Source organism: Penicillium verrucosum (genome assembly GCF_028828655.1).
Source record: "Penicillium verrucosum strain IBT 35672 chromosome Unknown utg000001l_segment0_segment0, whole genome shotgun sequence".
NCBI lineage: Eukaryota > Fungi > Ascomycota > Eurotiomycetes > Eurotiales > Aspergillaceae > Penicillium > Penicillium verrucosum.
Window position 1 is genome coordinate 11,769,132 of NW_026643210.1, and position 23,551 is coordinate 11,792,682.

At 49.4% G+C, this 23,551-nt stretch overlaps 9 protein-coding genes across 9 annotated transcripts; 3 read left to right on the plus strand and 6 right to left on the minus strand.

Moving 5' to 3' along the window:
• Positions 1-881: 881 nt before the first annotated feature.
• Positions 882-2,741, minus strand: N7516_004316 (putative ubiquitin C-terminal hydrolase; the record flags this gene model as incomplete). Its single annotated transcript, XM_057217036.1, has 1 exon — positions 882-2,741. The coding sequence occupies one exon, from the start codon at positions 2,739-2,741 to the stop codon at positions 882-884; it is 1,860 nt and encodes a 619-aa protein (XP_057078919.1).
• Positions 2,742-3,707: 966 nt separating this feature from the next.
• On the minus strand, positions 3,708-5,460 carry lys1 (saccharopine dehydrogenase (NAD+, L-lysine-forming); the record flags this gene model as incomplete). The annotated part of the gene is made up of 10 exons (XM_057217037.1): positions 5,321-5,460; positions 5,185-5,265; positions 5,091-5,107; positions 4,792-5,032; positions 4,696-4,722; positions 4,468-4,640; positions 4,318-4,414; positions 4,180-4,254; positions 4,044-4,116; positions 3,708-3,990 (listed from the first exon to the last, which is right to left on the minus strand). Exons 1-10 carry the CDS (start codon positions 5,379-5,381, stop codon positions 3,708-3,710), a joined length of 1,128 nt encoding a protein of 375 aa, XP_057078920.1. The 5' UTR covers positions 5,382-5,460.
• A 519-nt stretch (positions 5,461-5,979) lies between these two features.
• N7516_004318 (uncharacterized protein) lies at positions 5,980-6,742 on the minus strand (the record flags this gene model as incomplete). Its single annotated transcript, XM_057217038.1, has 2 exons — positions 5,980-6,554; positions 6,703-6,742. The coding sequence occupies 2 exons, from the start codon at positions 6,740-6,742 to the stop codon at positions 5,980-5,982; spliced, it is 615 nt and encodes a 204-aa protein (XP_057078921.1).
• Positions 6,743-7,712: 970 nt separating this feature from the next.
• Positions 7,713-8,930, minus strand: N7516_004319 (uncharacterized protein; the record flags this gene model as incomplete). Its single annotated transcript, XM_057217039.1, has 1 exon — positions 7,713-8,930. One exon carries the CDS (start codon positions 8,928-8,930, stop codon positions 7,713-7,715), a length of 1,218 nt encoding a protein of 405 aa, XP_057078922.1.
• A 676-nt stretch (positions 8,931-9,606) lies between these two features.
• N7516_004320 (putative RNAPII degradation factor Def1) lies at positions 9,607-12,308 on the plus strand (the record flags this gene model as incomplete). The annotated part of the gene is made up of 4 exons (XM_057217040.1): positions 9,607-9,895; positions 9,982-10,683; positions 10,787-11,893; positions 11,965-12,308. 4 exons carry the CDS (start codon positions 9,607-9,609, stop codon positions 12,306-12,308), a joined length of 2,442 nt encoding a protein of 813 aa, XP_057078923.1.
• A 1,034-nt stretch (positions 12,309-13,342) lies between these two features.
• Positions 13,343-14,727, minus strand: N7516_004321 (OSBP family protein; the record flags this gene model as incomplete). Its single annotated transcript, XM_057217041.1, has 4 exons — positions 13,343-14,125; positions 14,189-14,243; positions 14,295-14,620; positions 14,668-14,727. 4 exons carry the CDS (start codon positions 14,725-14,727, stop codon positions 13,343-13,345), a joined length of 1,224 nt encoding a protein of 407 aa, XP_057078924.1.
• Positions 14,728-15,728: 1,001 nt separating this feature from the next.
• On the plus strand, positions 15,729-17,418 carry N7516_004322 (putative MFS transporter; the record flags this gene model as incomplete). Its single annotated transcript, XM_057217042.1, has 3 exons — positions 15,729-16,157; positions 16,209-16,445; positions 16,501-17,418. 3 exons carry the CDS (start codon positions 15,729-15,731, stop codon positions 17,416-17,418), a joined length of 1,584 nt encoding a protein of 527 aa, XP_057078925.1.
• A 129-nt stretch (positions 17,419-17,547) lies between these two features.
• Positions 17,548-19,657, minus strand: N7516_004323 (uncharacterized protein; the record flags this gene model as incomplete). The annotated part of the gene is made up of 8 exons (XM_057217043.1): positions 17,548-17,844; positions 17,898-17,981; positions 18,047-18,103; positions 18,151-18,389; positions 18,479-18,673; positions 18,726-18,850; positions 18,902-19,384; positions 19,440-19,657. 8 exons carry the CDS (start codon positions 19,655-19,657, stop codon positions 17,548-17,550), a joined length of 1,698 nt encoding a protein of 565 aa, XP_057078926.1.
• An 869-nt stretch (positions 19,658-20,526) lies between these two features.
• Positions 20,527-23,115, plus strand: N7516_004324 (uncharacterized protein; the record flags this gene model as incomplete). Its single annotated transcript, XM_057217044.1, has 6 exons — positions 20,527-20,538; positions 20,657-21,499; positions 21,566-21,982; positions 22,035-22,217; positions 22,254-22,962; positions 23,033-23,115. 6 exons carry the CDS (start codon positions 20,527-20,529, stop codon positions 23,113-23,115), a joined length of 2,247 nt encoding a protein of 748 aa, XP_057078927.1.
• Between the last annotated feature and the right edge of the window lie 436 nt (positions 23,116-23,551).

Sequence of the window (23,551 nt, forward strand, 5' to 3'; positions counted from 1 at the left end):
GGGGCAAGCGTCATCGAAGGAGAGACAAGGTAGACTCACCGGTGGTGGAGATTTAGTGGAACTGAAGTGAGGTCAGTGTGATTTCAAGAGAAGAGGGAGAGAGGGAGAGAGAGAAGATGCCTAATATACTAATAATCTCTTTTATGTATGGCCAGTCTTGGTCTCTTTCCCGACCTTCCCCGTGATAGCCCGATGTTGTTGGAGCTATTCAGAGCTTACCTATGTTGTAGGTAACTAGGTATTATTTTTACATCTACAACATATATATATGAGATTGAGCTTCTAGGTTGCATCCTATTACAACCAATAATACCAGCTATGATAGCTATAGCCATCAACCTATATTGTATAATAACTAGAATAACTCAGATCCCAAAAAAAAAACAAGACCGTGGAAGTGCCCGAAGAATCCGTATTTTGTTCGTGGCGGGGCCGAGGACTTCGAGGCCATTCGCTACATTTCCATTTTCTATTACTTTATTACTTTTATTACTTTAGTATTCATATTCAGTATTGGTTTCTTGAATTAATCCCCCGAAGATGTTTAGTATAGAATAATATACTACATACGATCTACAACATACATACAACATAGTTAACTAGGTAGTTAGTTACATTGTATTGTAACTAACATGTGTTATGTGTGTAGGAGAGGGGTAGTGCAGAAAGTCAAGTGACATCATATGTCCGGTGCCGTTTATCGGAGGTTACTCCTCCCTTCTCCCTTCTCCATTTCAATTATTATGACCATTGAATACCTTGGTACTTTCTAAATAAATCACCTTTTAAATTTGATTCAACCCAATCTGTACAAAAAGTACGGGGATATTGTATGTACTGGACTCTAAAAAAAAAAAAAAAAGAAAAAGAAAAGGATGCTATCAACCTCCACTCGCTTCGGCCTTCTCCAACTCGTAGAACAAGAGATAGACCTCCCTTTGCATGCCCAGCACGTCCGAGGTCTTACATTCCTTGATCTTCTCGTCCGAAATCCGCCACCACCGATCGTTCGGTTTGCGACGACGCCGAAGTCGCGAACTGACCCCAGTGGGGGCATCCTGGGAAGGGCGGGGTATGCTGTGGGAGGGCCGGGACGGACTCCAGCGACCCTGGTCTGTCGTCGGGCTGTTGTTACCAGATGTAGGGGATAACGTCTGTTTGGAAGAGCGGGAGGTGGTGCTTTGGAAAGAATGACGCGATCCAGAGGTTGTAGGCCGTGGTTGAGGAGGTGGTTGAGGAGGGGAGAGTTGAGTCGCTGAAGCTCCAGAGAGCGAGGTCGACGAGCCTGCTCTCGAGATGTTCCCCCCGCCGTCGGCATCGGGGCTGCTACGTGGTATAATTCGAGGACTGGCTGTCGCGGAGGGGTTCTGACTGGCAGTGCGACTCTGTGCATAGGAGCTGAAGACCTCGGGGGTCGAGAATGGAGGGTAGATATGATTCCGTCGGAATGACTCGTAGTGTCCGCTGTGGTGGCTACCTTTATGGCAGACAATCCCAAGCAGCTTGTACCATTTTTGGCTCAAGATGCTTCCCAAGGGGAGCCGCTCTGGGAACGACACCTTGGCAGCGTTCTTGCTGGAGCTGCTTTGATCAAAGATTGACCGCGATAAGTGGATGGCGATGACCTTCGGGAACGCTGTGATGCGCATATGTCGAGCAATCCTGCGTTTGGGAGCGGTCTCTGACGCAGGGAATACGATGCCTTCCAGATCAGCCTCGGGGTCCGTCTCGAGAGCCTCGCGGAGGCGGGTAATCTCCTGTTCCAACCGATCTCGATCGCCTTGTGAACGGGCACGGGCTAGCTCGGTGGTCTTCGCGTCCACAGCATGCTGCAGGCGGCATCGGTCGCAACGGAAATCCTCGATATATTCAGTCTTGAGGAGGCCGTCGAAGCACGAGTTGAGTGTGGTCGAGCTCTTCTGCGGCACCTGCAGTGTCAAGTTGACGAAAGCCGTCTGGTTTGGCTTATATTGATAATGGCAGAACTGGCACTCGATCTGCGATTCCATTTTCCCCTCGAACGGGAATCCAGACTCCTGGTCGATTTCCTTGAGTTTCGTGTCGATGATGGCAGGCAGTCCATTGGCAGATCCATCATCGATGCGCACCTCCACCTCGGATGAGCTTTCTTGTGCGCTGCCCTCTTCGCCAGCTGTGCTGGACGCAGCCGCGCCAATGGCACCCAATGCTCGTTGACGTGCGCGCGCACCAGCATGGTACTCATCGCAGAGTCGCTCGAGAACAATCTGTAGGAATTCCTGCGCGTCCTGCTGATTGCGACTGATGCGCGTACGAAACGCGTATTCTAGAGCCTGGATGAAATCACGGGCTGAAATTGTTTTCTTGTAGATCGGCCGCTCATTTAACCGGTCCAGCATCTCCTTCAATGCCCGTGTGGTTATCCCCTGTTGCAACTCCCGCAATTTGTCCGACCGGGCTGGCGAAAGTTCGTCCTCGCTCGGTAGTGTATGGTATATTTCCGGCCCGTCCAGCTGGCGCCGGTGCAGCTCGTGGATCAGATAGACTCGCAGATCTCCCAACCCGGCTAACGCCTGCAGCACCGAATTGATAAAGCAGTCATTGGCCAGGTTGGACAGACCCACGATGCTCTTCTTACGATTGCTGTCGTTTGACTCATCTCCGTCGATTGTGTAGTTCGGCCCAAAGACGTAGAACAGAGCAACGGCGGCGAGCGAGGCCCCGGCCGCATAGGCGGCGACCGTTGTTGGCTTTTCTTGCATCAAGCAATGTGGTATATAGGAAGGCAGGTTCGGCGGTTCGTGTAGGTGTCGAAACAGGCAGACTTTAATCTCATTACCCCATCCTCGGATTAGCCCGGATGTAGGTAAGGGCGTGAGATGTCAGAGAATTGATCACAAGAGAAGTCCAATGTTGGGCCAGGGGCTTCCGAGGTTGAAGGGCTAAAAGATCAATTTTGAATGCAGAATTGAATAAGTTCGGGGAAGATGGGAGAAGGGGCGAGAGTGGAGCGTTATGCGATTTATGCGGAGAAAGAAACAATGAGCATTTTCGTCCGGAGCCCAAAATCAGGTTAGCCACAGACAAACGGGGCAAACTCCGCGATCATCCCGACTCCAAGGTGAAGGAAATGAGCACATTCCTGTCTTCGTTTTCGCGTGAGACTCTCATTTCATCCAATGAGGCATTCCTCTTAGCCTGTTGTAGTGGGTTAGACCCCCACGGTACGGATTCTCCGGATATCCGTCTTACACATCCCCGCATATAATGAGGTTGACCGCGGTTACATGTAGTCTGGGGTAAAGTGAGCCATGTATTGGAATATAAGTTTTGAAATATCAGAAATGTCATGAATGTCAGAATATTCATGTGTCGGAAATATGGGCTTAGGCTTCTCAAAAGCAATATAAATTTTCAGACGAGTCATCTCCGCCATGTAAGAGCGATTGACTGGAGAATGAAGCGAATGATTGGTCAAAAACACCTAGATAAGTATTATGAACAGCACTGTTTGAATTTGACATGTATGTATGTACATATATCATGTACACTGATAGACACACCACTGAGCTTCTACGGCCGTTCTAGAAAGAAAGAAGGAAGGAACAATTCGTAATAGCTTCATCATCCGTCATGTGTCTGACATTGCAGTTTTGTAGCATTTCGTATCTGGAACTATTTCTATCAAATGTACCCCATAAAGACGCCTGCCTACCAGCGCACTAGGCTTAGGCCTGAAGCGACTTAGGCAGGGTAGCAACCTTCTCATCAAAGAGCTGCTCAGCCTGCTTCCAGACCCGAGAGTTGGCCCGGTCATTAAGCGTGAGAAGACTAGGCAGAAGAGCCTCACTGAACATCTCAGAGCTCTCACGGGGAAGGAGAGATGGGAGGTGATCGATGCTAATCACGCTGAGAGGCAGGCCCCCAGCCTCCAGGCCGGAGACGGGAACTGTGGGCTTATCAAAAGTGGTCGTAATGTCGTATAAAGGAATAGGGTTCAAAGGGTTAGAGCTTTTGAGAATTAGCTGTGCGCTCGCTAGCATGGTTCATGTCCGATAACTCACGTGTCGGCGCTGACGTCGCAGATAACAGACAGGGTTCGGTTAGGGGCAGAGAGAGACTCCACGTTCACGAAGGCTAATGCAAAAAAAGGATATCAGCCAATTGAGTCGAGACCAGAATATGCATGTATAAAATTACCTGGAATCTTAGCCGAGAGGTAGATGCAATTCACGAAGATATCCGCCTCGTGTGAGATTTCCTTGAAAGGACCACCTGTGGATGTTAATTTATGAACTCGGGCTAGATTGAAGAGGCCCGAAATAGCAATTGACTCACCACGCGCAGTCTCTGCCATATCCCACTCAATGATGTTGGACTCGGGAATACCGACATCCTTGGCCAGCTGTACGGCACCGCTGCCACAGCGTCCGAGCTGTAGTATTGTTAATATGTATATCGCTTTCTGTAGATCTGCACAAGACTCACAGCTCCAATGACAAGGATCTTAGGTGCCTTTCCAGCGACCTTCTTGCCAGCCTCGAGTGACTCCTTAACAGACTCGACCAGACGGTCTTGGTTGGCATAGGGGACCTCACCAGGCAAGGTCTCGTTGGGGTGTGTCAATTGCCAAGCCCAGTTCTTCACAGCCAAAGCAGATCCTGTTCCACGTCTTAGTATCGATTGTGCTAAATATCGAGCTTCACGTATAGATACCTGCGTAACCGGCGGACCATCCGAAGGCTAGTAAAAAAAAAAAAAAAAAGTTAGTCTATTGAGTCAAAAAATAACAGTTCGGGACATGACTCTTACCAGCAACTCGGCGCCCGGAATCATCAGTCAAAAATTCGAGGTCAAGCAATGTGCCCTTGCCGCGAGGCCAACGGCTGAGAACCTTTTCCCAGCCGCCCTGCTGCTTGAAGCAGTGTGCGAAAGTGACGTGGACGTGCTCCAGAGGGAAGTCATCCTCTGGCAGCTCCTTGAGACCCAGAATGACGGCATCCTTAGGGGCATCCTGAACCCAGGATCCCTCCTCGACCAAAGGCGCACCGATCTATAATAATTGATGATATTTAGAGCGGGTTCGAGTTGTATTACCGAGTGGATTATACCTTGGAGAATTCCTCATCTATAGAGCGGAATCAGTCATTGAGTCCAACAGCAAGGGATATGGGGAGTATGGGTGATATGGAAATTGGCACGTACCGTCAAAGATGCGCTGAGTTGACCGCTCGACAGTCACATCATATCCAGCATCGATCAATGCCTTGCAGGTAGTTGGGGTCACTAGATGATGTATTAGTCAATTGCTTCCCCGCCATTGTGGGCTGAAGCTACTCACAGGCAGACCGTGCCTCAGCGGGCTTAGTCTCAGCGCGCAGCCAAATCTTTTGTCCAGCCATTTTGAAAGTAGAGAATTAGAATATGACGAAGAAGGAAAAAGAAACCAAACATATATTAATTGCTCTATCACCAATAATGACACAGACTTTCCCCTCCAGTAATAAGCGGGGATGGCAATGGTTATTCCGCTCCGAGGAATGACTCAGTCCCGATTATCGGCCACCTGAAACTCAAATCTCCGAAAGAGCCGTGGGCGTTAGGATAAAGCATTAACTGGTGCTCTAAAAATAATATTGACATGGGGATAGAGCGCAGAGTAGTTAAGGAGTGAATAGGGTTATGTCAATCAGAGGTTATGGGACATGGCAGATGCCTACTACAACATACTCACTACCTAGTGTACAAACAGGTCCTTTTTTTAAAACGCTGTACAAGATCAAGCATATAAGGGATTGGAATTTTGTGGTTCAAGGCTTCCTGAACTTGAAAACTTTCCCGCCCAACTTGGTCAAGTAAAATATATTATTCTTATTGCAGCGCGTGTACAGCCACAGCCATGAGAAGTCCCGGACAGGAATAGACACAATTCAAGGGTGGAGCAAATATGATGGCATGGAAGTAACACGGCAAACCTGCAAATACAGTGACTCGGCCTATTCAAGCACCCTTTGTCCGGCTGCGAGTCCGGCTACCAATACCATCTCCTGGAATAACCTTGTTCACGGCGTCCTTGATCTTCTCCTTCTTGGACCGACTAGCCTTCTTCTGTGCTCCATTCTCTGTGTTAGAAGGAGCAATAACGGTGCCATTGGAATCTGAGACAGGCTTTTCATCTGTTTTCACTTTCTTGGTCTCAGGCTCATCCGACAGTTCAGGCTTTGGTTGCTCATCCTTGTCCTCAGCTAGGGCCGGAGTGGGCGTCACAGTCGAATCAATGTCACGTTTCTCACCCGCCACTGTCTCATTCTTGGGCCCCACTGAGATTTGTGACTGACGGACAGTGGGAACACTGCCGGGAGCAGGTTCTGTGGCAGGTTCTGTGGGCTCTGTCACAGGCGGCTTGGTTTCTGGGGCCGGCTTGGGTGCCTCAAGCCCTGCCTCTGCCTTCCGCTGGTCGGTGTCTATACCGGAATTTGTTGGATCAGAAATAGGCGGGCTATCTGTTTGAGTTGTGGTTAATCTGTTCTGGAATGCGTGCGAGTGTTCCCTGACTAGCTGGGCAGTATCCCGATCTGTTGTATATCCCTTAGTCAGCATCAGGCGACAAGCAACTCGTTGAAGAAACACCGTCCTGCAACCATAATTGAGGAAAAGATTAGGCCGCTTAGACCAATTAATCCTTGGATAGTCTAGTAGTGCATGTGTAGATAAACCACATACCTGAAGCTGCCCTTTGCACGGGGGTTGAAGAAGAAGCCATTGTGGATCAATGATGTCAAGATGTCGGGACAGTGTGTTTCGAATTGGTAAAGATTGAATGGGAGGGTATTCGCAGAAGCAATGCGACTGCAATTCTTGCTCAGGTTAGTTTGTATGAGGAAAAAAAAGAAGCAAAGAGGAGTCGGTTAATTTGGGGGGGAGTATGAGGTGAGGTCGCGCGGTGACGTACTTGAGAGCACTGGAGACGATGCCCTCGGCTGATTCGCCGCTCCAGCCCTCTTACTCTCTACGGCATTCTGTCGCACAGCCTCACCAGCTCCAGAATTATAATTGCCAGCAATGTTCTATACAAGAGATAGCTGTGGGCAACACAGGTTTGTTAAGGTTAGTACTCGAACGCTATGAATCTTATCATTAGTTAGGAAACCATGTAGAGACGTTTAGGTTATGCTCTTCATTGTACCCAAATGGCTTGTCTAGGAAACTGGCTGAGCCACTATTGACAATGGGTTATATATATCCAAGAAAGGAGGGCTTTCGTATATTTGGTATAACGAAGAGGTAAGTTTGAGGATAATTGATAGTATTCAGGTGCATCACACCTCCAATGTTGGTATAGTCGAGTCCTCCTTGCAACTCAAATCCCCTATACAACTCGGCAAGAAATATATGCACAACTGACAAGAAGCAAGAAGATGAGGCTCTAACCTGGGGTGAAGTAGCGGCAGCGGATTTCCTTTGTGCGGTGGTGGGGGAAATGAAGGCTTGTCAAACAGCCAGGCCGAAGTAATTTCAATTGTGAAACAGTACACATGAATCAAGAGGGGAATTGTATCCTAGCAGTATGCCGGCATAACTGCGGTGTCCTGCCTATGATCGCCTCTTATGGGTAGAAACATAGAGAAACGTACGTGCCTCGTGTGTGTTCGTGTTGGTCTAGATGCTCTTAAAAAACATCCTAGCTAGGTGCGAAAGTAGAGTGGGCGTGAAATAAGTTTGGGACCAGAGGATCATGTAAAACTCCAGTTCAAACGACCGAGTTGTTCCTCTCCAGACGATGTATGCGACTTCTCATCGACTGGAGCTGCTGGCTGTTCGGGTAGCAGTTCTGAAATATGTTCCTCCAGCCGGGAGATATCACGGAACCTCTTCCGGTCAACGAGGACGCGAAGAGACTCCGAACCAATCTCGAAGAAAGCATTGCGCCTAATTTCATTCCAAACCTGGAATTTGCTTGGTGAGAGGTTCGCCACGAATTGGAGGAATGGGCGTGGATCAGGATTTGTTGGGTGACAGACAGCCACAGATGCTACCAGTAAGGACCGAGGAGACAGCACAGAAACCGTATCTTTGAACTGGTCATATACTAACGGTGATACCTGCTCACCCGATGGTTTGTGCTCCATGGCCATGCGGCTTAGGTGAGCAGCTGCAGCCAGGAGCATCGGTTTTCTTGACTTATGGGAAGAAGCACTTTGGAAATGCATCTGGCATACACTCAGATAATGTGCCATCGCTGAGCCAAAGCCATCTCCGAAACAGGCTTCTGCATCTATAAAATCAACAAGGAGATGATTGAAGGTTTGCCGCGCGAGCCCTTCAGTCATCCGGCCATTCTGACTACCTAGATCATGGCTCATGAGCATTTGCAACCACTGCATGACAGTACTGTGCAATCCCTCTGCCACCATGAACTTGGTCAATGATGTAGTCACTGAACGCAAACGCAGAAGCATTTGCCTCGATGTGCCATCTGATGCCCAATACCAATCAACGATCCTCGATGCCACCCGAGATGTATTCATATCGGCCGGGGATCTGGAAAGGAGAAGTTGAGACTTTAGACAATCATTGATTGTGAGTGGAGTGACTGAGCCAGCTGCAGCCATTTGATCAAATACTGCCATGGGTTCTTCGGCTAGTCGTCGTTGGCCCTCAATGCTTTGCAATGTAGTGGGTTCCTGTGAGATGGGTCTGGTTGGAATGATACGGAAAAGAGGGTTATCGAGGATGTTCTGCAAATGTTGATCGGTTGCATGCGCTGATGATTCCGGGTTGGAGAGGGGTCGGCCATGATTGTTGCTTGATGCGGGATAAGCCCCATCTAATTGGCGACGAAAGGAAGATGTCAGGGCATTCAGTAGTTGCTGAGACTCTCGTGGAGTACGAGGTAAAGGTTGATGAATTTTGGGCCAGGACTTGAATTGAAAAATGGATGTACCCTTCATGATGATGAGAAGTTATAAAAGTTTCTGGGTTACTCTATGTAGGCATGTAGGATGATGTATCAAGGTTCAAGAGGGAGGATCGACGAGGGCGGTGAAACAAGCCTTGTCTGGTCTCCCTTCCAAAAGGGCGGGAAAAAGGTGAATGACGAGTAGAAGAAATACCACACTTGACACTAAAAACGATTTACTAAAAAATTATATATTTCTATTTCAATTAGTAGAATATAACTAAATATATATATATATATATATATATCTATAAATACAGTCCAATATAATTATTTCAAGTTAAAAATACCTTAAAAAATGTAAAAAAAAAAGAGACTTCAGTAGAGAAGAGATCCCTTTGTTACTGTAAATTCCCCCAGCATCCAATAAGCGCCACTCGCTAAAAGCCAGGCAACGCCAAGACTTGAAGGGAAGGGAAGCAACTCAGATCCCGTTAGCTTTTGATCCTTTCTTCAATCTTGTCATCTCCTAACGCATTCTCTCCCTCTCCACCCAATTAATCTCTTTGATTTTACCTCTTCTTTTCGTCTCTTCTGGCCCCCGTGCCTGTGGTTCTGGTGCTGTTCCTCTTCTGCGAGGGTGCTCCATTTCAATAGCCTTTCCTTGCGAATCGTGACCTCCTTCCTCCCTCAATACTTCTCCATCTCACACATCTTCATCAATCAACATGTCCGATATTCAGAATCGATCCTCCGCCTCGCGGGGTAGAGTATCCGCCCGTGGTGGCCGTGGCGGTTTCAGCTCCAGAGGTGGTCGTGGTGGAAACAGATCTGCAAATGACAACTCAGACATCTCATCCTTTGAGGAGGGTGAAATTGGACAGATGAAGAAGAAGTACTCCGACACTCTCCCAACTCTTAAGGAAATGTTCCCAGACTGGAAGGACGAAGATCTGGTGTTCGCACTGGAAGACTCGAACGGCGAGCTCTTGGAGGCAATTGAGCGCATCAGTGAAGGTCGAGTTCCCGTCAACCCCAATCCTACCGACTCGAATATCAATCGAATCTTGTGATTCGAGGACCATGACTGACTGGCTTTGCAGGTAATGTATCTCAGTGGGGTGAGGTCAAAAAGAAGACCACAGACCGGACTCGCCCTAAGCCGAAGGAGGCCCCCAGCGCCTCGACCGAGACAACTGCAGCTTCCGCTCGTGGATCCCGTGGTCGCGGTGGAATAGAGGGTCGTGGACGTGTTCGCGCAGACCGGGGCCGTGGCGGTCGCGGAGGTCGTGCAGGAGCAGCTACAAATGGAACTCGCGCAGTGTCCAGTGCCGTAGAGACTCCGGCGCCTACTGCTATTCCTGCTGTTACATCGGAGTGGGCTGCGCCCAAGGCAGAGGATACCGTTGCAGAGCCTTCAGCCGAGGGTGAATGGGAGTCGACCGAGGCTAAGAGCAGTGTTATTCCTGAGGGCACAAAGAAGGGGTGGGCGAGTCTTTTCGCCAAACCACCCGCTCCTCCGGTGCAAAAGAAGCCTCAAGCCGCCCCTCCTGTTCCCGCTCTCGAGAAGGCCGCCGAGCCTGTGGCCGAGCCATCTCCCCCCGCCCCCGCTCCTGAACCTGTGACTGCGCCCGCTGCCTCCCAGAAGACACCCATCGCCAAGCCCACCCACCCCGTGGTCCCTGCCATTCCGACCACCACTGTTAACCATCCTAAGGGCGATTTGACTGAGACGAACCTCGAACAAATTCCCGATGTATCCGCTCCCGCTCCTACCGCCACCGCCGCAAGCACCATTGGAAGTGGTATGGACCCCGCGGCCGCGGCCGCTGCTGCTGCTACTACTCCCTCTCGCTTCCCCTCGTCTGCCTACCCCCCCCAGCGCTACCAAGCAGGGCCGTACCCCAGGTCTTCAACGCCGTGTGATGGAACAGCAGCAGGCTGTGGTCATGCCCGGCAACCACGCAGTGGACCGTGCTGCGGTTCAATTCGGTAGCATGGGACTGAACGGTGATGCTATTGATATTGATGAGAACCGTGAAGAGGCCGAGACCCGTGCTCAGCCCCCGCAGCACTCCCCTGTTGCTCCCCGTGCCTCTCTTCCACCCGCGACCCAGGCACCACACTCGATGGAGACTGGTGCCGCTGGGCGTCCTGCTCCTGGTTTGCCTCCGGTCCCCCAGGGCGCTTCTGCCGACTCTTTTACCGACTTCGCTCGTTACTCCGAGCCCCAGCAGAAGCCATTCGATCCGTTCACCCAGCAGGTGAGCCAGCCGCAGCCGCAGATTCCAGAGCCGTTTGCCAACCAGGCCCCTGCTCAACCCACTGCCACCACCGGCAGCGAGTACTCTCCTTTCTACGCCGCCGAGCAGCAGCGTTTCCCTTACTACGCCTCCTATGGCTCTTACGGCCAGTCCCAGGATCCCCCCGCCGGTCCTCGCGCCGGAGCTGGGTTTGGTGTCTCTGGTGCCGAGGCCCAGGCTCAGGTTCCCACCACGCAGCCTCCCAACCGCTACGGCCCTATTGATGCCACTAACAGCGGACACAACACTCCCAACCCCACCGTCCCCGGCGCCACTCAGCAGACCCCCGTTGCTCAGCATATGCCTGGAACTGCGCAGCAGCAGCACGCATATGGCTACCAATACCCTAACTACTACAACAACCCCCACTACGCTTCCTACATGAACCAGATGGGCCAGCAGCAGCAGCAGTACGGTGGTGGTAACCGCCCGAGGTACGATGATGCTCGCCGGTATGAGGATCACTACATGCAGCAGCAACAGCAGCAGCACAACCAGCAATACGGCTATGGTAGCCAGTATGGCCCCTACTCCGGTAAGGGTGCCATGTACGGCCAGCCCCATGGTGCTTTCTCCTATGACCAGCAATCGTCTTCCCCCGCAAACACCGGTAGCTTCAGCCAGGCCATGCCCAGCCGCGACTCAGTCTACGGCCGCACTGGCTCTGCCCAGCAGTCTGACAACCAGTCTGCTACGGGTGCCAATGCATTTGGTACCGGGATGTCAGATGTTTTCAGCCGTTCCCAGGGCAGCTTTGGCCAAAACCCTCCCATCGCCGGACAGCCCCCGTTGCCGCTGATGAGACCAAGGGCTTTGAAGCCCCCAAGGCCGGCGGTCCTAGCCCCTCCCTCGCTCAGAACCGCCCAGGATCCGCCACCAACAGCGTCCCCGGTCAACCCCAGGCACAGACTGGTCTTCCCCCTCTTCAGGGTCAGCAGGGTCAGCAGTCCTTCGGCAGCTACCCTCAGCTGAACCCCCAGTACGGTGGGCTCGGAGGACTCGGTCACCAGGGCGCGGCCACCCAGACTCACCAGGCCTCCGGGTATGGTAACAACTACGGTGGAGGCTTCGGTAACTACTATGGAAACTCTAACCGTGGTGGCTGGGGTGGCAACTACGGCCACTAAAAAGACAAAACGAAACGAAGGGGAGACATAATGACCCACCAAACACATATGGCGTTGCATTTATGGATGATTTGAAAAGGGGTTTGGTTTGTTTTTTTGTCCACTCTACAGGGAAAGAAACCTCGTGTCTTGTCACGAATGACAGACACAACCCAGCCATCTCTTCATCTTTCTCTCCTCAACATCTGTGTAATCTCTACTTCTCTTTTTTTGGGGAGCTTGGCTGGTTTTCTTTTACTCTGGGGGATTGTCTTCTTGATGTTTGTTTGTTTTCTTTCTTGTTTCCTTGCCTTTCCTCTCAGCCGTCTTGCTCTTCTTTGCTACCACTGCTCCCTTCTGATGCGGTCTCTGTATTAAATTCACCAATTCCTCTCTAGGTTTCTCCTGTTTTCTTTTTGTTTTCTCGCTCTAACCTAGTCGGTGTCTATTCGGGTCCGGTGTGTCACTTGTTTCTGCGGACGGTTTTCCAGTTTTTTCTTTTTTTTTTTCCTCTACTACCTACTTATCTCTTCTGTTGTTCTGTCTTTGTGCCTCCTCGCCATGTGCAATACCGGTCGATGATTATGATGTATGGCTGAATGGGTCTGGTAGATGTAGATCCAATGCTCAGTTGCGTTCTGGGCTAAAAGTGTCATGAATTATGTATGTCCTGTACGATCCAGTATGGCACCTAAATATGGAGTCTGTTTCTCAAGCCTGGGCATTGTAACTATTGTAGGCAAAGGAGAGTACTAGACATCGGTCCCTCACGCCGCATTCAGCCTTTAGATGTACTTCCATTAAGATCAAGATGTAAACCACCGATATAATTGAAGATACCATATCATTAGATGGAAAGGTTGAGCCACCAAATCCAAGCATATAAGCGAGTGCGCGGCTTCGGCTTCAACCTGGACTGGGAACTATATACAATCGAAATGCAAGGTGACACGGTGCAGGATAGGAATCCAAAAAGTCAAATCTATGTGGTGCAAACAAGGCCCCAAGACAAATTCAGATGAGCCAAAGAAAAATTATCCAAGCCGGGAGGTAATCTACTCAGTGAGGCCGAGACCCTCGCCGCCAACCTTGTGGTAAGGCGGCTTAGCGCCAGCAGCCTTCTGAGCATCGAAGCGCCAGATACCGCCAGTCTTATCGGTCTCGAAAGCAAGATCGGCCGATTTAGCAAGACGCTGGATCTGGGCGTCGTCGGCACTCTCCTCAATACGGTTGAAGAAGCGGCGCTCCCACTCGTGGCCTCCCTCCTTCTCAATGCGGCGCTGTTCACGCTGAGCAGTCTCAATGCGCGATTTGTATCCGGAAACGGCATCCATGTCTCCCTTCTGGATGTTGGCGGCCACATCGCTCCAGGCACGTCGGCTCTCGTACAGATCCTGTTCCTCGAGGGGAGCCAGGGCGAGCGGGGTGACGGGGTTCTCCTTGGAGTTCCACGAGTCGACGACCTCCTTGGTGCGGGCGTCCTTGATAAAGAACTTGTCCGACCATTGGCCCTCTACAGTGTAAAGGGGCTTCTTCTCACCCTCGCTCTCCTTGAACAGGCTCGCGGTGAAGGTGTTCTTCTTGCCGCTTAGCCATCCCTTGCCGGAATAGTCGATCTTGGCGACATAGCCGGTGCTGCTGACGATCTTGGTTGACTTCTCCAGTTCGACGAAGGGTGAGCCGTAGATCAGCGACTCGATGTGTAGGTTGGGTAGCGTGATCAGGTATTGCTCCTTCTCGTCGGATCCGGGAGGGGTGATAGTGTACAATGCATGGCCAATCTGCTTTACGAGGATAGTGCTAGAGAAAGAGGCCTTCTGCGCGTTGTATCCTTGCAGCTGTGGTTGTATTGTCAGTTATTGGCACCTCTCAATTACTTGGTACAATATTTATCCTCTCACCTCAACACCGTTCTTCTCATTCCGGATTGCGTAGGCTGTGGCTGGAGGGTGGTGGCTATGATTCAATCAGTGGGTTGTAGTTCCAAACAGAAGTAGTCTCGCATACCTGACTTGTTCACTGACCAAGGCAGTCTCCCCCACCTCCGCGTCACCCGCCCATTTACCGATAAACAGCTCTCCCAGGAACGGGTTCAGAGGCTTCTTCTCACTGCCGAGCTTCTCGCTACGGCTGCAGTATTGCTGGTGCAGTGTGCTGAGGAACCACTTGAGAACCAGGAGAGCGCGCTTCGCGGGGTCGGCCTCCTTGGCTGGTGCCACGAAGACGGCGGGGTGTTCAGCCCAATAGGCGGAGTATTCGGTGAGGGAGGTAGTAGACAGGATGAAGGGAGGAGCAGTCAACGAGGATAGATCACCGTTAAAGGAGGCGATCGACTAGAAATTTGTTAGCCCAGTATACTCAAACACATGAGCCTGCATGCCTTTAGGAAACTTGTCCATGAGCCCTTGCTATTGGGGGGGACCTGGCTCTGAGGGGACATATTTAATAAGAATGAATCCTTAAGCTATCAAATTAGATTCGAAATCTCCAAGAAAAACGACAAGAAATTGTGGGGGAGGTGGAGGGACGAAGTTGGTCGTTGGCGGTCAGAAGCGGATAACGTCATGGCAGGGGCTGTGTCTTTGAACAGCCACAACACCGAATTGGGTAGTTTTCCAGATGCTCTTTGCTCTTTGCTAGATGATCCATTCATATATAACTACATATATATATAGTTATATAACTATATATATATATATATGTTGACTGACATGAAACCTGTGAAAGACTCTTTAGTGACCATCTCTCTCTCTCACTAGGGCCAATGCTAGGCTATAAAATGGAAACCTAAACTTTGAAAACTGCTAGGATTCTTCCAAGGTATAAAATTTCCGAATTATAAGACTCTAAAAGGTTGAGGTACATTTTCGTTCATTTTCCAAGTGCGCGGGAGTACTCCGCATATACTCCGTACGGAGTAACCGTATCTCCCTCACAGACCTACCCTCGGTAGCCCCCGGATTCTTTTCCGCTCCTCTGCCCTACTCGGCAACACTACCGGTCTTCTCCCCGAATAACACTGGCCCGTCGCCTCTAGATTGGGCAGGATGGAGCCTGGGAGATGATAGCAAGCCCTCTGTTCGGGGGCTGTTGGCCTCTAGAACGCTACGTCGGAAGCAAACCGCCGATCCTCCCAGATGATAGGGAACAGAGGCATTGAAATTTCTCTTTTTATGACTCACGCTTGACGTCTATGTATCTCATGGCTGTTGACTTGATTAGACTCAACCCATTTCCTTTCATTTCTTCACTTTTTACTACAATTGAAGACCTTTCTGCGCAACTACGCATATACCCGACGAGCATGATCTCGGAAAGAAGCCGAATTTGAAAAAAAAAAAAAGATTGCAGAGATTTCTTTTTCGTATTTTGCATTTGCACTACGAGAGAGTCAGATCTTATTTACCACGGGCTAGTAGGCACTAGCTCTTGATTCCAGCCATGTCTCCAACTACCTCGAAGGTTCCCAGCGAGGAGAGGCGGTCTCAATCCTCGGTGGATGAATTCGACATCCAGAGAGCTCAATCCCGGCGTTCACAACGAGAAGGAGCTGTGAATAGTCTTGACCACGTCCGGAGCCATGTTTCGCATCATGACATGGTTGCCAATGATGACTTCCAGGAGGTCGATGCGGAACAATATCTACGCTTTTCACCAGCCCGCAAAATGATTATCGTTGGTGTCCTGTCGTTCTGCTCGTTCCTGGCTCCTATATCCTCCACCTCTATATTAGCTGCTATACCTGAAGTGGCGACGACCTATAACACCACAGGAAGTGTGATAAACGCAAGCAATGCGCTATATATGGCATTCATGGGCATCGCGGCTCCCTTCTGGGGACCCTTTAGTCAGGTCTGGGGGCGACGTCCGGTGGGTAACGAGCAGAAGTTTATCTCGAAGTAACAAGCTAATTGGGAGTAGGTCTTCCTTGTGAGCGCGTTCTTGTTCTTTGCGTTTAGCATCGGCACGGCTCTAGCACCCAACAACCTACCAGCATATTATATTTTCCGTATCTTGACTGCATTTCAAGGAACATCCTTCTTGGTCGTTGGGAGTTCAGCGTTGGGTGATGTATACGAGCCTCGAGCACGGGCAACAGCATTGGGGTGGTTTTTGTCAGGAACCCTAATTGGGCCAGCTTTTGGACCGTTCATCGGCGTACGTCTACTCTATAAATACAGCCCGGAGACAATCCGCTGACCTACAAATACAGGGTGTGATTGTCACCTACTGCTCATGGCGAGTGATCTTTTGGCTCCAGACAGCTCTTGGAGGCTGCGGCACGCTCCTCGTCTTCTTCTTCTTCCCCGAAACCTACCCGCATCTGACGAAAGGCGACATGGCCGATAAGACGACGTGGCAAAAGGCCAAATACCTTTGGCACCGGATCTCTCCCCTCCAAGTTGCTATTATGCTATTTAAATACCCCAACCTCTTCTGCACGGGTCTCGCTGCCGGCGCTCTCGTCTGGAACCAATACTCTCTCCTGACTCCGATTCGATACGTACTCAACCCACGCTTCCATCTCACCAGCCCTATACAGACCGGGTTGTTCTACATCGCGCCAGGCTGTGGGTATCTTGTTGGCACACTCATGGGCGGAAGGTGGGCAGACCATACGGTGAAGAAATGGATCCTCAAGCGCGGTGGTGTCCGAGTCCCCGAAGACAGACTGAAGTCTTGTCTGATATTTTTGGGTGGTGTCATCCCCGGTTGTATCTTGATCTACGGTTGGACGGTCGAGAAGGCAGTTGGTGGAATTCCAGTCCCTGTCCTCGCGATGTTTTTCCAGGGAGTGGCCCAGCTGTTTTGCTTCCCTAGTCTCAATACCTACAGCCTGGATGTTATGCAGTCAAGCGGCCGGAGTGCTGAAGTTGTTGCCGGTAGCTATCTGGTACGGTACGTATTCGGTGCTCTAGGGTCTGGACTTGTTCTTCCGGCGGTAGAGAGTATGGGAGTGGGGTGGTTTAGTACCATCAGCGCTCTGTTTTTGGTTGCGTCTGGGGTCGGTGTATGGCTCACGACTGTTTTCGGCGATCAATGGCGGGATAAGGTCGAAAAGAAGAACCAACGGAAGGCTGTGGAGAATACCGAAAAGATACAGGAGAACACGACAAAGGCTGAGGCTTGAATGTTCAATTTTGGAATATCTCAGTGGGGGGAGTCTTTGTAAGGGTTAATGATAGAATGATGTTATGATAAAAGTAAACCAAAAGAGAGGCAGAGAATAACAACTCAAGCGTTCCCAAAATATACACGTTTAATCACTCACCAAAACGCCCGTGTGCTCATTTTGCACTTCAACCACATCTTCGTGACGAACAGGTTGCTTCCCCTTTGCGATATCATTGGGATCTAGACCACTCTCCGCCATGACACGGTCTATCTTGCGCTGCTCGGTGAATTTCCGACAGTCTTCACGACCCTTTTTGATGTCTACAAAGCAAATAGCGATCATTGCCCCGGCGCAAATAGCGAACAAGAATGGGAAGCCCATCCAGTTGTTGTGAGTATTGTTAATGATGGCTTGAATGACATTGGGACCGATGATCGAAGACTAGAAGGTTAGTGTACTTGAAGGAAGAATAGCACCAGAGTTATTCGACTTACTGCACGATTAGTTATTCCAAAAAGCGCGAAGAACATATTATCGTAGCCGCGTGGCATCAGTTCACTGATCATGGTTTGAGCGTACTGGCATAATGTTAGAAATCAGAGAGACATGAATCATGTTGGGTACCATTCGAATTTCCACCTACTGCATAGTATGGAGCCTGGAAAAGCCCGAATATGACATTGTAGAAGTAAAATTCCCACTCCATGGTTGTTAGCTGTAAACTCTCAGTTAGGGGCTGATACATACCCTATTGTGATACCCGATGCGATTGGTCAACAGTCCAAGCATCCCCCAAAAGGGGATGAGAACGCTGAAGGAATTGGTGAACAAAAACATGGTCTTCGTCTCAAATTTGAAGTACCGTTGTATATACCAAAAGCCGAATGTTGAGGTGATCGAGCAGGCAGCCTGGGTAATACCAAGATATGTAATCTGCAAGAAAGAAAATGAAACTGAATCGTTTTGGATAATGCTGACAAGGGTACCTACTGAGGTTAGTATATTTTTCTGTCTACATCGATGAGTGTGGGTGTAGCGAGTCTTATTTGCAGCAAGTCAATAAGAAAGAACCTACCAGTGGTGTTGAGGCCATCGGCAAGAAGAAAATAGGCAAAAAAGTACAGAAATGTCTGTGGAAGAGACCTGATTTCTCGAATGGCCAGCCATATTTGTTTAAACCCGATAGTGGTGTAGCTTGACCCCTTTGGTATCTTCGGACCTGGTCTTGGCTGCTGGAAAATGAACCACCAGATACCAAGAATGACCCAATCTGTAGAAGGTCAGATAGTCCGACTGTTTATTGGATTGCCCAGAAACCTTACATGAGTTGGTAAGACATAGTGCCAGGTTATTCGAGAAACTGTTATTCTGTAGTGGAAGTAGGACGCTCAGATTAAGCACGAGCGTGAGTAGGTATCCAATGTTACTGTGTGCCGTTGAAATGTTGCTACTATTGTCAGCGGCATGTTAAACAGGAGCTCAAAGGGACCAAACTCACCTGATATGATTCCTCTCCAGTGACTCAATAGTATCATATTCCTCCTGGTCTATCTTCCCCTCTCTAAGATCCTCTTCTCTCGCTTTGCGCACATGCGGCGTATACCGCGCCAGACGGGGGAATACAGCAGCGTAGAATACCAACGTTGCACCGTAGGCAATGTATGCCACCACGTACAGGCCCATCGCTATCGGCCACTGGCTCGGATGCCGGATGGACATCATGCCATACTGCAGTGCCCAGCAGACCACCGTTAATGCCAGAAGAAGCCACCGGCCGAAAGTTCCATAGTCCGCAGCACTTCCTAGCCAGACGAATATCACCGTCATGAATGTGAAGCAAAGGCCATTGGCAATAAGAACCACCGAAGATACAGATCGCGTACCCCCAGCCCACGGCACGACACATGCCGATGAATCGGTGCAGGCTTTGGGTGGATTCGAGCCAGGTTGATGTCCGGCGCCATTCAAGGCCCACTGGAAACTTCTCGAGATTAGTTGGGAAATTCTGTTTTTTTTTTTTTTTTCATTGTACTTACAGGGCTTGGCTGTAGGAACCTGGGCCGACACCGTTATCTCCATTGTAATAGAGGTAATATGACCAAAGTTCTTTCCTAGTGGTTGTTGGTTGTTCATACGCATCCTCGTCGACGCCAAAGAGCCGTTCATATTCCTCCAAGGTGGAATGTGGCTGTGCGGCGGAGGTCAAATCAACTCTTGCGTCGTTCTTCGTATCATTTTCATGTATGTTGACCATGTTGGGGGTGTAAGTTGGACAAGATATTCCTTTACATAGTATATCCCCGGATATATATGTTCGGTTACCCCGCATCCATCGAACTTGCCTTATCTTTTGTTACATTCAAACGTTCGTTGGCAAGAACACACTTCAATAGTTACCTAGGTAGAGTCTAAGAGGTGATTTAACTAATCTCCTTGAAATGTCTAAGTGTTCGAGGTGTAAGTGCAATGTTGCAGTTGCATCAGGTGGATCCGGCTCAACCCCGATTCCCTTTTTAACGTCACCTCGATTTACTTGACTTAGAGAATGAGTTGTAATATTATAAAAGCTCTCTCCGTGTATTGCATGAAATAATTAAAGAATTTCTTGGAATTTCTTGGCTGGTATATTCGTCGTACCAAAGGGCGTCTAAGCGAAAATGAGCGTGAGACTCGCGAATAATTGTGACGATTCTTCAGAGGCTTTGAAGAATTTATAAAAGAATAAAACCATATAGAGTGATGATTGAATGCTGATTTGTTTCATTTCGCCTCTGATAATAAGAATTTGTTCGCATCATGACTTGCCATAACATGCTTCACTAGCGTATGGACCTAGGTACATAGATTGTGCTGGGTCAGTGAAGGGTTTATGGGTATGTATCATGTAAAGGCGAGTGCTTTACTCAACTCGTAGGAAGACACAAAGAGGCTGGAATTTGACTCCCCCGTTGTTTTCGTATCGCGGTGCGCAAGTCTAGGGTCGATGAGACGAGACCTGGTGAAGGGACATAGAGAGAGTGGAGTGACGGTGGAGTGGTGGAGTGGTGGAGTGATGGAGCTCATTTTTCTTCCAACGCCCTTGGGGCCGACTTTAATTAGATCTAGTGACTTGGATATGCGAGAATGTGGTATTTAGTACGCCAAACCGCTAATCTTCAAACTTGTTGGTGGGAAAAATCGGGCGTCTCACCACTCGTCTGGTCTAAATAGAAACACTGCGTTTTGCATGTTTTGCACTGTTTTGTTTACATAGTTAACTATTGTCACGTCTTGCACAGTGGGCTTTCACAACTATCCTCCAATTCGACATCAACATACCTCAAACATACAAGTCAAACTGGTGAGAATGGCTTCTAGGCCAAATGTCGCCTTCATCGGCTTGGGTGCCATGGGGATGGGAATGGCCGTACACTTACTCGAAGACGGTTTCGCTGTGACCGGGTTCGACTTTAATCTTATGGCCCTAGAGAAACTGCTCATCATGGGCGGTGCCGCTGCTGCTAATCCAAGGGAATGTGTCCAAGATGCATCGTTCGTTATCTGCATGGTCGCGAATTCTGCGAAGACCGAGAAGGCATTCTTCGCCGACTCAACGGGCGCAGTATTTGGTCTGACACAGAATGCGATTGTCATATTGTGCTCAAGCGTTGCTCCAGGGTTTCCAGTGAAAATTTTGGGACGCATCCATCAAGACTTCCAAAGACCAGACATACAGTTGTTGGATTGTCCTGTGTCTGGTGGAACCATACGCGCCGCTCGAGGAATGCTGAACATTATGTCCTCGGGCCCGACGGATATTTTGAATATCGCTCAGCCAATCTTGGAGTCAATGGGCGAGAATCTATACGAGATTGAGGGAGGACTAGGTGCTGCAAACAAGGTCAAACTTGTCAACCAGCACCTTGCCAATATCCATATTGCTGTCTCTGCGGAAGCTATGGGGCTAGCTGCAACATTGGGAGTGAACACCAAGGAGTTCTATCAGACTGTCCTGAAAGGCCCAGCGTGCAGTCGCATGTTTGAGACTCGAGTACCTCATATGCTGTCCAACGACTGGACCCCTCATTCTGCTATCAGTATCTTCATTAAGGATCTGGTAAGCCTCCTGCTCCTAGTAACCTACAGGGCAGCATCAAATTTCTTTCGCTAACACACACTTCAGCGAATGGTGACCCCCCAAGGTATCCTTCATCACCTACCTCTGTATATTGCATCTTCGACAGAACGACTTTATCAATATGCCGCGCGGATGGGGTATGGAAAGGACCACGATTCGAATCTTGTTCGGATTTTTCTACCACAAACCCCTTCTCTGGTTTCCGAAGCAACAACACATTGCCAGAGCCCTGATGATTCGCGCGCATCTGAATTGATCTGCCATTTACTGGAGACCGTCCACACCTTAGCAGCAATTGAAGCTCTGGCCCTCGGAAATAAACTTGGCATTTCGACCAGCACCCTCACGTCAATTATTTCAAACGTCGCTGGTGCTAGTGAGTCCTTCAAGAAAGTTGCCTCACAAATTTTGGCTGGTGATCTATTATCTGGATGCACCATCACGCATACACGGAACAAGCTAGTAAGCCGGTCCTCTTCAAAGCCTCGATTGACGCCACTAACCAAATCAATAGAAAGAAGTTATCACCCTTGCCCAGATGCATAATTATCCCCTTCAACTCACAGCTACTACATTTAACTTGTTACAAAAGGCTGTGACCTATGGTATGGGCGGGGAAGGTCAAGCAGCGCTCCTCAAGCTATGGACAACGTCAAATCTTTCGACCGAGCCTTTGCATATTACCGAATATGACTCAGTTACCCCCTCGGAACTGTAATTGCCGAAAGTTGAGAACAACGTTGAAGACCTCCTATGCAATATCCAAGATCATTTACAAGCCGAGCAAGACTGCAATCTCGTTGTTCTCGACGACGACCCAACAGGAACGCAGACGTGCCACGATATCAATGTCCTCACCATGTGGGATCTTGATCTTCTAGCCTCAGAGTTCCGATCAAAGAGCAAAGGCTTTTTCATTTTGACCAACAGTCGTGCCTTGCCTCCCAATGAAGCTCGCATGCTAGTCAGTGAGATACTGCGAAACGTTTCTCAGGCGGCTGATATGACTGGCAAAAAGTTCGAAGTTGTCCTTCGGGGTGACTCTACGTTGCGTGGCCATTTCCTGGAAGAGGTCGAATCGTATATTGATACGATTGGCTCTCCCGACGTATGGATTCTTGCACCGTTCTTTGGGCCAGGTGTTCGCTACGCCATCGATGACGTACAGTACGTGGGTGACCGGAATACAGCCGCAAAGACTCCATTCGCCAAGGTTAGAACCTTTGGCTACAGATCCTCAAATCTGAGAGAGTGGATTCGTGAAAAAGCTGGATCACGATTTTCTAGCAAAGACATACTGTCTGTCACATTGGAGGATATCAGACTTGGGGGAGTTTCTGCAATTGAACAAAAGTTACTCCTCGTACCCAAAGGTGGAATTCTGATCGTTAATGCGGTTCAGAGTGAGGGCATGCTTATGTTCAGCCTGGCATTATTGGAAGGTAATCATCCTTGTTTCTTTCCAGTTCCTTCACATCACATAGTTCTTTCAAGCTGACTTCTCACTCGCAGTACGCCGAAAGCACAAACTCCTTTTTGCTTATCGAACAGGGGCAAGCTTTGTGTCTAGTCGCCTCGGGATCCCAGAAAAATAGGCCATTTTACCGAGACAGATCCCAACGCTCGAACCCACGAGACGCACGGGAGGACTAATCATAGCGGGCTCTTATGTTCCCAAGTCTACCAAGCAGGTTCGATCATTGATACAAAGACTAGGGGGCAATTTGACAACTCTCACGGTAGAAGTGCCAACAACCGGAACCGGTGCTTGGCACGGCTACCCTACATAGCAACGCTGGTAGAAGCCAGGTACTTTGATTATTAAGGCACGTGTAATAGTAATTCAAGTATTCATATTTTCCTGCCGTTCTAAAATAACGCATTAAGGCACCAAGGTCCTCTAAAATTGCCCTATACGTCTTCGTAAACACATCAAGAGATCAGAAAGAGCTACATAAGAAGTTGATTAGGAGGATCCTCAAAACTACCGCCATACTTCTACAGTCAATCTGTTTAACTACATCTGCTTTA